Genomic DNA, 14,118 nt, shown 5'->3' with positions numbered 1-14,118 from the left:
GGATGCTTGCATTATAGATTTAGACTAATATTATTCATCCAAGATCAACTACACTTACAGTTTTTGATTTTGATAAAAAAAACAGTCGCGTGCCGAAATATATCAGCAAAACCGCAAGCACTGATGTGGTTTATTTTCTCACATACAAGACAATAAGTGTTAATTGATACTTCAATAAACCATAAAGTGATGAACAAAATGTCTACACTAAGGTTCGACCAGCTGACATTGTTGAAAATGTGATGTTTTGAATATCAGTTCTCCAACAATCAGTTCAAATGTGTATCATATAAACACTAGAGACACTAAGGTGGATCTGATAGTAAACTGACTGAAGGCCAATACACACACAACCATTTTTCCCCCTTGTCCTGGACAGGATTTTGGGTGCGTTATCCAGATGTCACATTTGCCAACCGCACACGTCATTAATGTTTATTAGTGTATTATTTATTATTTCATTATTGAGGTTCTATTTCTGAAAAGCAACAGTTACATAATGTCTAAAAGAAATAAATATTCATTTTATAATGTTTTTATAGAGCACTGATTACAAATACTATAACCTAACCCTAACCAAACACCCTAACCGAAAACTTTAAAAAAAAAAATTATTTAGGCCTACTATATTTTATAAATGAGGACATCCCCAAAAGGCAGTTTTCATTTACTTTTGGGTACAAAATATAGTTAAGTAGGCACACACACACTACCATTCACAGACACACAACACAAACACCTCCATTCACTGGCAATTAATCACTACTATGGAAACTATTTCAAAGTACCACTGAAGCTATTAATATCACTGTACCACGGTAAATCCACCAGACCATTTATAAAAGACGAAACAAATTAGAGTTGTCAAAATGACTTCAGGCAGGATTAAAGGAAAACTCACATCATGCTCTGGAGCTCCGGAATGAAGCTGGTGGCTCTTCCGGTTCCCCGTCCGGCCGTGGTGCTGCTGGAGCCGGCTGCCATGGGGCTCGCAGTACTGTTGCTCATCTGTTACACACAACACACACAACGCTCACATCACTGTGTGTCGCATCAAAGCCCGAGCAATTATAAAACCACTTCACAAAGAAAACGCTTCCGGACGCATCGACCGTCAAAGAGGGAAAAATCACGCCACATGTCCGTATCGTGAACACACTGAACCCAAATCACTGCTTAGAAAGTCAGGCCGAGATCGATTCAGAGAGGACGAGACGCGGTGAAAATTAATTATATATAGTTACTGATTGTAAAGTTAAACATCAAATGAAAGCACTGGTTATTTTTTGCATGGCGGCTGGTTAAATTCAGATATTATTGTTGATAAATGATTGCTGAGATCAAAGAGACTGTCAAATGTGTTTGAAGTTTGTTATTTTCTTGTGTTTCACAAACATCCTGAGTAGTTGACAAATGGACACAAAGTTTTGTTTCATCATCAAGATTTATAAGAGGGTAGGTTCAAGTTTTTTAGATGCTGAATAAATGAACATGGAAGCAGTTCCACATAAACATTACAAATGTTATAGTAAAACTCTGACATCTTTTTCAACGTCTAAATGATTTTGTGAATCACTCAGCTAGACTCAATGATTGGTACAGACAATGAATTGAAAATAGAACCTGACAATATCAGTATAAATAGTATTTGCATGCACATACATTTGGATAAAAAATATTTTTAAAATGTGGTAGAATGCATGAGAAAAAATAAATTTCATTCTGTATTTAATCCATACTTTGCTCTTAATTTTTTAAATTTAATTAACTCAGATTTACAAGTCATTTTAACTTACTTCCTACAACTTATAAAATGAAGTTGACTTATTTCAACTATATTTTATAAGTTTTAACAACTCATCTCTAGTCAAGATAAATTATAGTAAGTAAAAATGAAAACTGTTGTAAGTTGATTCAATTTAAAAATTTAAGGCAGCAAAGATTTTTTTAAAGTGCATCTAATCAAATCTTACAGTCAATTTGCATCCTCATTTCAAATAAAACAATATGTTAAGAAAGCACAAAATCAGTATTATTATCAGTAAATCAGTATCTATTATTTTTACAATTCAAATTATAAATTATAAGTTTATGCCAAGTTTTAAAGATAGCAAATCCATCATATCATATTCACATTCAGATGTAGATTCAAACTCCGATTTCAGCTTTAGCATAAACAAAATAGTACAGCTGCACAGTATCAACACATCTATATCTGCAGTATTTTTGCATATTCAGCATCTGCACTTAAAATTTAACCCATTCATGTGGCATGCATTTAAATGTAGTTTATAGAGGCCCTGATATCTGATTATCATATGCCTGCTGAATATAGGACCCTGTAGCTCACTTGGTAGAGAATTGCATGAGCAAATCAAATGTCATGGATTCAATTCCAGGATTACGCAAACGAACAATATGCATAAAGCTCAGTATAAAATGCATAAACGTAAATATGTCACACAGAGGCCAAAATATACAGAAAGTATGCTGGGATTGCATGACTTTAATTATCACAAATCTACCTCTAGCTGTCACCCACCTTCTGAAATAAAACACAAACCGCATTATTACTTGCTAATTACGAGCAGGTGTACTAGATAAATTATAAGCGCTTGTACTGTGAGCAGTTAACATTCATTTCACAGCTATCTGCACAGATTGCAGTTAGACTTCCTCCAATACAAAGAAAACTAATTATCAGGATGCTGATATATCCCTGGAAATGGAGCTTGTAAAATTCAAATGCGCCCATTGTCGGGCGTGCAGTGATTTCCATCTGGAAGCACTGCCAGGTGAGTTGTCACGGCCCAACAGAGTTATTTTAAAAAAAAAAAAAACTTCACCTCTTTGGATTTTAAGCACATCTGCTGGCTTGAGTGAATCTGAAACCACAAGCTTCCAACAGCAAACCAAACCATCAGACTGTCAAATCTCACAGGTGGATGGTCTTTCTTAGACAGATAAAAGCTAATCCCTATTAACTTTGAAGTAGTTTGTCATTATACTGTTCACAGTTCATTTAAGGGTTAGTTCATCCGCAGTGTATATGAAAATTATGTCATTATTTACTCACTCTCATATTGTTGACTTTTTGCTGTGAAACACAAAGGGAAAAGCTTTCGAATGGCCTGTTTAAAGAGTGTGTTGTGGATGTAACGAAATAAACTGCACATTTTTTATAAAATGTTTAATTTTGTTCCACAGAAAAAAGTAATAAAAGATTAAAGAAAGTAAAGACGGAAAGAGGGAATATTTGCTTAAATCAGACCAATTCTTCTCTGGGGAACATGAAACTGAATGTGTCACCAAAACAAAAAGCAGGGCCTTTTACTTTAATAAATACATCCCGGAGTAAACTCTTCTCCTGCTTTCGCCCCCTCTGTTGGATGAAAGTTTTGACTTGCGCATGCAGATGGTTGCCATACTGGGCAAAATGAATTCAGATGTGGCAAATGAATCAAGATTACTTCAACATGCAAAGGGCTTTGAAAGAACAGAAAAAGGGAGCTATTCTATTTATTGCATTTTCCTCTATGTAATTAAATAGTCAAGACTTTTATGTAGCTTCGCTTCCACGTCTTTTCTTTTCTACAGACGCCTAGTTAATTTAGTCATTTAGTCCCGGCCATGGACGCAGCGTTCTGTGTTTGAGTTTTCTTACATGTTGCCAAGAGCAGTAGTCTTATGCACGTACGTAGAGACAAAAATAAAGATCGTTTTTTATGAACACTTTTACTATTGTGAAAGAAACCTCACAAATATCAGCATTCAAAGACCTCCAGCACGTTTATTTATTTTTTACCCAGACGCTCCAATCCAACCTTCCGCCACATGCTGTTTCAATATAAATTCGACTATATTTTTCATTAATTACAATTACCCCAACTCAGCTGTCTCATAAATTTACAGTCGATCATCATAACTGGGGGGGAAATAAGAAACATACTTGGCGCTCGGAGCCACCGAAGCAGGAAATGTAACTTAATAGCGTGTCTTTCTTGAGGCTGTAATGAAGTGGCAAATACGATTCAGAGCCATTCAAAGTTTTATTTCCCTCCACGTCCTCAGAGCGACGCCACACACAGGCCGAGCCCTCAATCATACAGAATCCATTTCTCTCGCACCGAAATGTGTGGATTAAAGCAGTAGCAGTTTTAACATAAAGTGGCATGGCATCTTACGCACAGAAGCCACTGGCACGTGCCACTATGTTTAGTGGCACTTCCGGTTTCCATTGGCTCGTACCAGTGGCTCGTCGAGTGGCACTTCCGGTGTCCAGTGGCTCATGCCACTTTTTAGTGGCTCGTCGAGTGGCACTTCCGATGGCCAGTGGCTCATACCACTCCGTTTGGTTGCTCGTACACTGACACATGTCAGTAAAACTTAGGTTTGATTGAGGCATGTGGCACTGATAGTCACCGATCGATCATTACAGATTCGAGCGTAACTTATGCGTGCTGCTGCTATGTTCATTTAATTGTGACACAATGATTTTGTGTGTCCTTTCTGACTCTGATGTTTCAGGTAACCGAATGCGTAAATTGAGTCGAGAGCTAAATATATCATATTGACGCTCATTCATAAAGGAATTGTATGATCACAATATTTAAAATGGAAATGCATAATATGCAAAGTGTTTTCATTTAATAAAGCACAGCATTTGTCTGAGCCATGGTCGTGTGAACATTGTGCCTTTTCTTAATATTTAATCAGTTTTTGTAAATCTTTTTTTTAAAGTAGTATGCCTAATTTAATTGAGTCTACTAGATACCCTTTAAATGAAAGACGAGATCGAAGAAAAAAACTGACTCCTCCTTAAAGCATACTGTCGGCAACATTTAGATCCAATGAAATGCATAAAATAAAGGAAAAAACAGTGTTTGATTTAATCGTTTGTAAATTGTATTGCTAAGTGCTTTGTAAATCTGTTTTGCTTTGAAATAATCCAACAATTTATTTAAAATAATGACCATCTCATAAATGTTGTGAAATAATAATTTGTTCAAACCCTTATTTCTTATAGACAACAATCTATATAGACTATATAAAATGTAATTTTGAAGGGCACGTGACGTATCTGCACTGTCAACATCGTGTAAATATCAAGTTGTAATAAAATAAAATAAATATCAAGTTGTAAAATATGTAATAGGACATTGTTTTTAAACATAAACATGGTTAGACTGACACCTACTGTTTTGGCGTGCATGTGTGTAAATGCGGTGCTTTGCAGAAAAAAAATATTATAATATTCTGCGAGATTCTTATAAATGACACTTTTTATTAAATACAACACATTGGCACTGTTTACAAATAAAAACATGGCACTCACAGACTACATTTTCACAAATAATACAATTAGAAAATGTATATTTAAAACTATTATACAATATACAATATAGCTCAGACAAATGTTGTGCTTTATTAAATATATAAAATATTTGCCTTCCCATTTTAAATATTTACATTTTTAATACTTAATTTTTGAATTATGATCATACGATCATCAAAATGTCCTTTTTAGCTCTCGATGCATTTCAAACATTCGGTTACCGGAAACACCAGACAGTCAAAAAGGACACACAAAATCATTGTGTCACAAATGGATGAACATAGCAGCAGCACGCGTAAGTTACTTTCGGTTCTGTAATGATCGATCGGTGAATATCAGTGCCACATGCCTCAATCCAACAGACCTAAGTTTTACTGACATGTGTCAGTAGACAAGCCACAAACGGAATGGTATGAGCCACTGGACATCGGAAGTGCCACTCGACGAGCCACCACTAAACAGTGTCATGAGCCACTGGACACCGGACGTGCCACTCGACGAGCCACTGGTACGAGCCAATTGAAACCGGAAGTGCCACAAAACATAGTGGCACGTGCCACTGGCTTCTGTGCGTAAGATGCCATGCCACTTAATGTTAAAACCCCTTCTCGATTAAAGCCTGCTGGACGTGTAAGTGGGAGGAGAAATGGCTACACATTCAAATCTCCATTTTTGTGTGTTTGTAAGTTTAAACAGAGTCAGACTCTTACTTTCCTACAGTCTTTCAAACTGCCAGAGAGCTCAAAGGGTTTTTACAAACAAACAATGCACATGGGAAAAAATGAGACTAGACATGTAAATAAAATGTTTTCAATTTTAAATTCACTTTTATCATGTAAAAATGCATTGACAAACCCCACAACATATATATTAAGAAATATATATATATATATAAATGTCTCAATATCTAAATTAGTAAAATCACATTGTTATAGTTGCATACCTAAAACTAATGTGCTTGGAAACATAAAGCATGTATATAAAGTTAATTATAGGAAAAGCTTTACTCATTCACAACCAATCCCAAACCATATTTATTATAATTATTATAACTAACACTTGCATTGGATTTTAAAGAATCCAATCAATGAATCAACTTAAATGAATCACACAAATACAAATGAACCATTTCGTGCTTCAGATAAAATATCTGTCAACACAAAAAGCATCATGGTGTTTGTAAATGTGTCTCTTTCTATGATACAAGCATAAACAGTGATATGAACTGAACAAACTGAGCTTTTTTATATATGCTGACTATGAGGCTAAACAAATAAATAACTAGTACTGAGATTTAACCGGACAGGTTTTAAAAAGTGAACATGTTTACCTCTGTATAATAAGTGCCGTCCGCATTTGCTCTTTTAAAAGTGCCGGAGACTTTCCTCTCATGTAAACACGCTGTTCCGGGCGGGACTCTATGACGTCACACAGTTGTGCCGCAAGGGATTGTGGGTTTTGACGTTTTTAAGGGTTATACCGCTAAAGATAAGAGCACGAGCGATGTTGTAGTTCTTCATTTAATCTCGTCGCACAGTAACATACGAAATTAAACGTAGAGCGCCACCAATAGAGCAATATGATATTTTTTTATTATATTTAAATGTATTAAATATACAAAAACAAATAATAAACCGTATAAAAATCCCACAAATATTAAACATACTTTTTTATAAAAAAGTACATTTCAACAAACTAGTATAAAAAAGAATAAAGTATAGCCTAACGATTTCACACTTGTTTATGGTCTTTAATCTTGGCTGCTGTGCTGTTGCTGTTTTGTCTGATCTTGTACACAGTATTAACTTTTGCACAGACTCGAGCTCTTTGTCTGTCCACACAAATAGGAAATGAGTCAGATATTCAGAGCTTGTTTTCTTTGTGTGTCAGAGATAAATGCGTTATGTTTGAGCCTTTTAAATCCTTTGTATCTCCTAACTTTATTGCCAAAAGGTATAATGTTTTAAAACTTCCCTTCACCTTAATCTGTCTTCGTTTATAAGGAAAACATTTATATTTAATAGATACATCAAAAATGAGGCTCTGGCTGCTGCATTTTTGGCAAAATGTCTTGTGTATCATTTCCTGGATTAATTCGAGTACAAACCCAAAACTGATACCAAACTTCTGAATTGCTCGTTTATTTTGATGATGTGAACATGAACTGCTGTTTTGAGACATGACGTGCTCAAGACTCATCAGCATAATAATCCTCCTGCTTCTGCATATATATATAAACCACAAAAAACCTGAGCAGCTAAGTCCCTGCCTCCTAAGACAAACCACACAACGAGACCAAACACTGCGGCTTTCCATCGCCTTCATACATCTAACCACAACCTTTGGAGTCACCTTTTTTAACCCTTACACGAGAAAAAGAAGAGCTTTAGAGACTTTTGTAAAGTTGAATTAGGCGCATTGCTGTTTTACTTTCTTTACTTACTTTTTTTGTTCGTATCGTGGCACGTTTTCTCGCCGTGCGTAATGCGCAAAGACTCGTGGTTACACCGGACTTTGAAGTTTTCTACAGAAATCTTCAAGCGTGGAGAAGCAGAAGCTCGTAAATTATGTGCGTGTTTCTAACGAGCAAAAACAGGAGATTTTGTGCGTTTATGCCAAAAAGATTCACCTGTAAGAGCGCGCTTAACCACTGCGCGTAAAGCCTGAGAAGATCCAACTTTTAGGCAACTTTTTCGCTTACGGAAAGGGGCATTTCACTGCCTAACGGACTTTACATAGAAATCTACACTCGTTTCTGACATTATTCCCTACTTTAGGGGAGGTTTGAAGTTATTCTTACCTTTGCTGACATTGTTGTGATGCGCATTCCGGTAGATCCCAGCACCAGCCGCAGGTTCAGTCCGCCGTCCAGCAGCCTTCAGCCGGTGGCGGGGAAGATGAGCGATGCGCAGCAGGAGCCGAACGCAGCGGTGCCGAGACTCAGACAACACGACAACCGAACCATGGTGGAGATCATCGCGGACCACCCAGCCGAACTCGTCCGGACCGACAGCCCCAACTTTCTGTGCTCAGTGCTGCCGTCTCACTGGAGGTGTAACAAAACTCTCCCTGTGGCGTTTAAGGTAAGAGACAGTTTAGATCCGGATTCATTTAAAAATTGTGTGAAGCATATTTATGTTATAAGATTATATGACATTTTAATATGCATGATCTGTTCAACATTAGAGGGTTTTATTCGTAATCTTTTTTACTGAATTATTGATGAACTAAAATTATTTATGAAGTGTCAACAAGGATTGTTTTAGCAATAACATCGGATTTATAAATTATTTTTATAAATAATAATAATTGTATTGTTTGTAGGCTATGCGTATAAATGTTTTTGCGGTTAGCGGGAGTTCGAGCTTAAAATGAGAAATCCCGCAATGTTGAAATCCGATAGATTGAAGCTATTCATAGAGACACACACATGCATGTTTCATCAGGTGTCCTAAATAACACACAGCTATTAATAATATAACCACATTATTTCATATAAACAGATGCACTTTAATAGACAGTTTTAAAGAAACAGTAAAGGTGCATGATTTCAAAATAAGTTTGATTAATGAAAGATAACTGTTTATGATAAATATGAAAGCTATATTTTATTTGAGTTCATAGCTCTTTTGCTCAACACTGTTTTGTGATTGAACTAATTAATTCGAGACTTATTATATATACTATATATTTATATATTATCGTTGTTTATTTATTTTTGTTTAGTTGTAATTATTATTTTTTTCTAAAAATATTACGTTCCAGTTGTAATAAACCAAAAAATAATTACCCAGCCCTTTTAAACAACCAGTGGTTTTACAATTGTTACCATTACATTTTAAACAAAATATATAAAATTCAAATAAAAATAATAATAAATTTTGTATAACATTTTGGTAATAAGCAAATGTATTTACAGTGATATATAATATAAAGACTTGCAAATGAATAAATCTATTTTTCCTCCTTCTTTTAGTGTGTTACTTAATACATTTATCTGAGTGAGATAAATTCGATGTTTTGTTTATTGCTGAATCAACAATAAAGTATTGATGTGAATATTAGTAGTCACTATGTGAGTTACAGTGGACATGCAGATCATTGCATTTTGAAAGTCACCAGATGTTTCTAACCATTTTCAGTAAAATATTCAATTCAATTGAAGGGCTGTGTTTAAGAACAGTCTGGCGTTTGTTAGGTGATATATCTGTGTAGTATTTAATTGAGTAAATATATCTCAGGCCAGTGGTCTTGCTTCATTTTGATTTTACTATAATAAAGACCACAGGTTTGTTTTCTTAAGTATGAAACAGTATATGTATTTACAATTAGAGCGAGACAGAATTACAGAGTGTTCTCTTTCTGGTCAGGTTGTTGCTCTGGGAGATGTTACTGATGGCACCGTAGTGACCGTGATGGCCGGAAACGATGAGAATTACTCTGCAGAGCTTCGAAACGCCTCTGCTGTCATGAAGAATCAGGTGGCACGTTTCAACGACCTGAGATTTGTTGGCAGGAGTGGAAGAGGTTGGTGCTTTAATTTTATTTATTCACCACTCGACTGGCTGGTTTGCTTTGGCTGAACACTAAACACGGGTAAAAATTACATGAGACATCTAGCATACAATAAATGACATTCTGCACGTGGTGGATCTCAATTGACTGTGGTTCGTATTTAACCAGAAAAAAAATATATTTACTACAATATAATTTAAGACCATACCTTACTTCTGTGTAAGTTTCTATAAATTTCCCAATGCAAAATTGCATTACATACACTTTGCATTACTATACAACATGCCTGTAACTTTTTAAGCATGGTGTTAGCAACACTAAGATCATGGGTTCGATTACCATTAAAGCACACTGACAAAAGCTTCTGCCAAATTCATGCATGCATTTTAGGATTTTACGCTCCTAGAAAATGTAATAAAAGTGAACGACTTCAGCACAATTGTTTTCCACAAGTATCCAATTTGGATCATCCATACAGACAAAAAAAAAGAAAGGATTTGTACTAAAAACAGCTGTGATCCTACACTGGGATGTCTCCGTTGCATATTCGTGACCATTACCATGCAATATTTTTTGTTTCATAAATCCAAGGCACCTAAGAGAAATCATTAGCTTGTGAATATGAGCTTACAGGTCATCTGCCGATGAATGCTTCTTTTGATACGGTTGCAATTATTGTGAAAGAAGAAATCCCGCTCGTGTGATCCAGTCGGAAGAAGCCATTCAGGGCGCAGGCCTTTGAAGAGAATGTGGACAGGCAGTGAGATCAGACGAGAAGCTTGTCTGGTGCTGTAGGCTGCGTATACTCGAGCCGGGCGTGCGGTCTAGACTTGCCCTCGTAATCCGTGCAGGCACTTGAAATAAAGACCATACGTGTGCGGCAGGGAATCCCTCACATGTGCCTGTGACCTTAGAACTAAAAACACGACGAGAACGGTTAAAACTGCTCCGAGTGTTTGGGGAGTGAGACACTTTATCACCAAGGCTATCAGCAGCAGTCATTGCAAAAACATATTAGTCAAGAACAATTTATCTGACACAATACCTACTAATACTATTTTACAAAAAAAAAAAATGCTGTAGCTCAGTAAGTAGAGCATTGGGTAAGGGTCATGGGTTTGATTCCCAGGGAATACACATACTGATAAAATGTAAACCTTGAATCCAGTGTTAGTCACTTTGGATTAAAGTGCCTGCCAAATGCAAAATTGCACATATAAAAAACAACTGTAGCGCAGTTGAGCATTGCAAAGGTTGTGGGTTCGATTCTCTTGGATTAAAGTGTCTGCAAAAAACATAAATATGAATGTAAATGTCATGCTAGTAAATGGCTTTGAATAATCATAAATCAGTTATTGTCAAGATTGTCTGTAGTGTCAGATGGCACTATGGGGGATTAAGAATAATATTACTGTACATCAGTCAAGTGGACATATAATATCTAGATCCAACCACTGACCTGTTTAGGTTGGGTATATATATATCGGTGTTTCATTTGTGCAGTGACTGTACCTGATACATTCCTCATCTGTCCCAGTGGATGTGAAGATGTGTTGATCTTGCATCCATTGGTCTCAATGCAATCTTGCAATGTTGCATATCTCTAACCCTGCATGCAACACGCTTATTGTGTGTGTGGGTTGGTATATGTGGTTTATAGGGACATGAATAGTGTATAATGACATGTTTATTATGCTATAAACAGGAAGTGTCTCCGTTAACTGAATGCCTTAAAAAACATACCAAATGGTACTTTTTCGTAGATTAAAGACTGCAAACAGGTTTTTGTGATGGGGTTAGGGACTGGAGTAGGTTAGGGGAATACAGTTTGTACAGTATAAAATGCATTGCGTCTATGGAATTGTCCCCGAAACCACATATGCCAACACGTGTGTGTGTGTGTGTGTGTGTGTTATCTCTTCACAGCTGTCACACTGAACAGGGCTTTGGCCCGCATGGAGACCCACACCTTTGCAGGCTTAAATTTCTACTATCTGTGACACGAGATCTCAGGGAGGAAGTTGGGGAGAAGATAGCACAGTGTTAGGAAATTAAATATGGAAAACGATACGGCGCACGATGAGAAAGATTAGAATAAGATCGACCACAATCAAACAAATTACAGTTCAGAAAATATAGCGCTACTTGAATTACCACAACAAATAAAGTGTCCCGAGGCAATGCGTAATGCATTTAACATTTCATTTTTTGAGAAACACACTCATAGTTTTACTGTGCCCTTATGCTTGTGAATAGTGGAGGTTTGGCAAGGTCAGAAGTGCAGGTTTATGCCAGGAGCATGGAAAGGGGTGGAGTTTTGATCAGAAGTTTTACTTGTCTGAGTCTTTACATTTATGAAACCATTTAGAAGAGAAAACGCTACTGAATAAGCCAGTGTTGTATGGGATGTAGATATTTTTAGTTGCATTAGATAGATGGCAGATGCCAGGGTTAGTAAAGTGGTAAGAAGTTGGGCAGGGCCGTGTTATGTGTGTGTGTTGTATTAAGTCACTGGGTCTGATGGGTCTGGGTGGGTCTTCTGGAAGCTCACAGATGCACATTTGGGGACTTATGGATTCCTGTGGGAGAACTGAAGAATAATGGCTTTAACAAGACTGTGAGGATAAGAAAAATACATTTGGAGGTGGCAGTTCAACACAATGCACATATACAGTATGAGAAGTGTCAAAATCTGTAAAACATGGTGTTTTATGAATGTGCTTACGAAAATTTACCACTTTTATTTTGTGGTAACCATGTTTTTTGGTGTGTTGATTACTTTTGGCAAAACCATAGTTTTACAACAGTATTAACCATGTTTTTTTATGGTGTTTACTAAGGCAAACATCAGTATTATTATTATTATTATTGCTCATATTGGTGTTGGGTTTTATTCAAACACAATATAAACTCAGGTAAAAAAAAATGTATCCACAAATTTGTGTCACTAAAAATAATTGACAATAATAATGAGAAGTGTGATGTTGCTTATCTAAGTTTTTGAATACTTACATTTTCCCCTGGCAAACAAATCAATCTAAATAAAATAAAATCTAAATAAAAAAAGGGAAGCATAGGCTAACACAGCCCAGTCACACGAAATTACGTACCTACAGTCACATAATTTTTGGATTCTTTTTTCGTGATACTGTCACGAATTGCTGTTTGTGTCATTGTCACGTATTGGTTATTCAACTGTTTTGTCCTATTTTCTTACCATTGTCGCTTCGGTTTAGGGTTACATTTACATAAAATGACATCCTTACCCAAACTCAACTCTAACCCTAACACCAGGCGACATTTTTTTTCTAATTTAGAAAATATAACTTACAATAAAATAACTAACCCTAAACCGAAGCGAAAATTGTATGAAAATAGGACAAAACAGTTGAGTAACCAAAATGTGACAAAAACACAAAAACAGAAATTCGTGATACGATCACAAAAAATTTTGGAAATTCGTGACAATATCACGAAAAAGAATAAAAAACTACGTGACTATACACTGAAAAAAAATCAATTGACTAAATTTTTTTAAGGTAAGCAGTTGCAATCAATTTATTTAAGATACATTTAAACAACAAAAAAAATAGAATAGTGAAATAAAATAAAAAACTTTTGTTTAAATGTAGCTTAAATAAATTGATTGCAACCGCTTACCTTAAAAAAAAAAATGAGTAAATTGAATTAATCATTTTTTCCAGTGTAGGTACATAATTTTGTGAAACTGGTTAGGCTAACACCACTCAAATTTTCTTTATAATATGTAATATGTTTATTTATATTTGAATATATCACCCTTATAAAAATTAACTACGGTTACTATAGTTTACAAGGTTAATAGAAAATAACCCTGGTTTTGCTACAAACTAATATTTATAAATATAACTAACTTCCAAAGTTGTATTAAAGGGCACCTATTATGCAAAATCCACTTTGGTGTTTGGACATAATGTGTGTTGGCAGTGTGTGAACACAACCACCCTACGATGACAAAAATCCACCCGCTCCTTATTTTTAATCCACATTAAAAGAAAAGCGATCTCATTAGACATGCTCTATTGATTCTCTTATCAATGTGAGGTCACACTGATAAAGCCCCGCCCATTTACAGTCCTAGATTAGCATGGTTTCCATCTTCAAAGAGTTGCACTCTGTCTTATTGTCTCAGATTGTATTAATCAGATCTATTTGAACTGAAAGCGCTCACTGTCTGTTTATAAGGGAGTGAGGGGCTGTAGCTCATTTGCATTTAAAGGTACAGACAT

General features: G+C 35.8%; 2 protein-coding genes across 5 annotated transcripts in view; one reads left to right on the top strand and one right to left on the bottom strand.

Annotated features, from left to right (window-relative positions):
* Positions 1-8,273, bottom strand: part of supt3h (SPT3 homolog, SAGA and STAGA complex component) — a 106,121-nt gene extending 97,848 nt beyond the window's left edge. Inside the window, exons 1-2 of one of the 2 annotated variants that reach the window (XM_065254989.1) lie at positions 8,136-8,273; positions 902-1,008 (exon numbers count right to left, since the gene is read on the bottom strand). In XM_065254989.1, coding sequence (XP_065111061.1) covers positions 902-1,008; positions 8,136-8,162 — 134 coding nt within the window. In that variant the 5' untranslated portion in view covers positions 8,163-8,273. Of the gene's footprint in view, positions 1-901; positions 1,009-6,665; positions 6,755-8,135 lie in introns of those variants that run through there. The other variant, XM_065254996.1, reaches the window with a different exon arrangement.
* The window catches only part of runx2a (RUNX family transcription factor 2a), a 56,049-nt gene that overhangs the window by 15,271 nt on the left and 26,660 nt on the right, over positions 1-14,118 (top strand). For all 3 annotated transcript variants that reach the window (XM_065254981.1, XM_065254971.1, XM_065254975.2), the window contains 2 exons: positions 8,171-8,418; positions 9,706-9,862. In XM_065254981.1, the coding sequence (XP_065111053.1) occupies positions 8,171-8,418; positions 9,706-9,862 (405 nt within the window). The remainder of the gene's footprint in view (positions 1-8,170; positions 8,419-9,705; positions 9,863-14,118) is intronic.

This window comes from Paramisgurnus dabryanus, chromosome 17, assembly GCF_030506205.2.
Source record: "Paramisgurnus dabryanus chromosome 17, PD_genome_1.1, whole genome shotgun sequence".
Lineage (NCBI taxonomy): Eukaryota > Metazoa > Chordata > Actinopteri > Cypriniformes > Cobitidae > Paramisgurnus > Paramisgurnus dabryanus.
The sequence above is the reverse complement of the archived record's forward strand: the minus strand, read 5'-3'. Positions and strand labels throughout refer to the sequence as shown.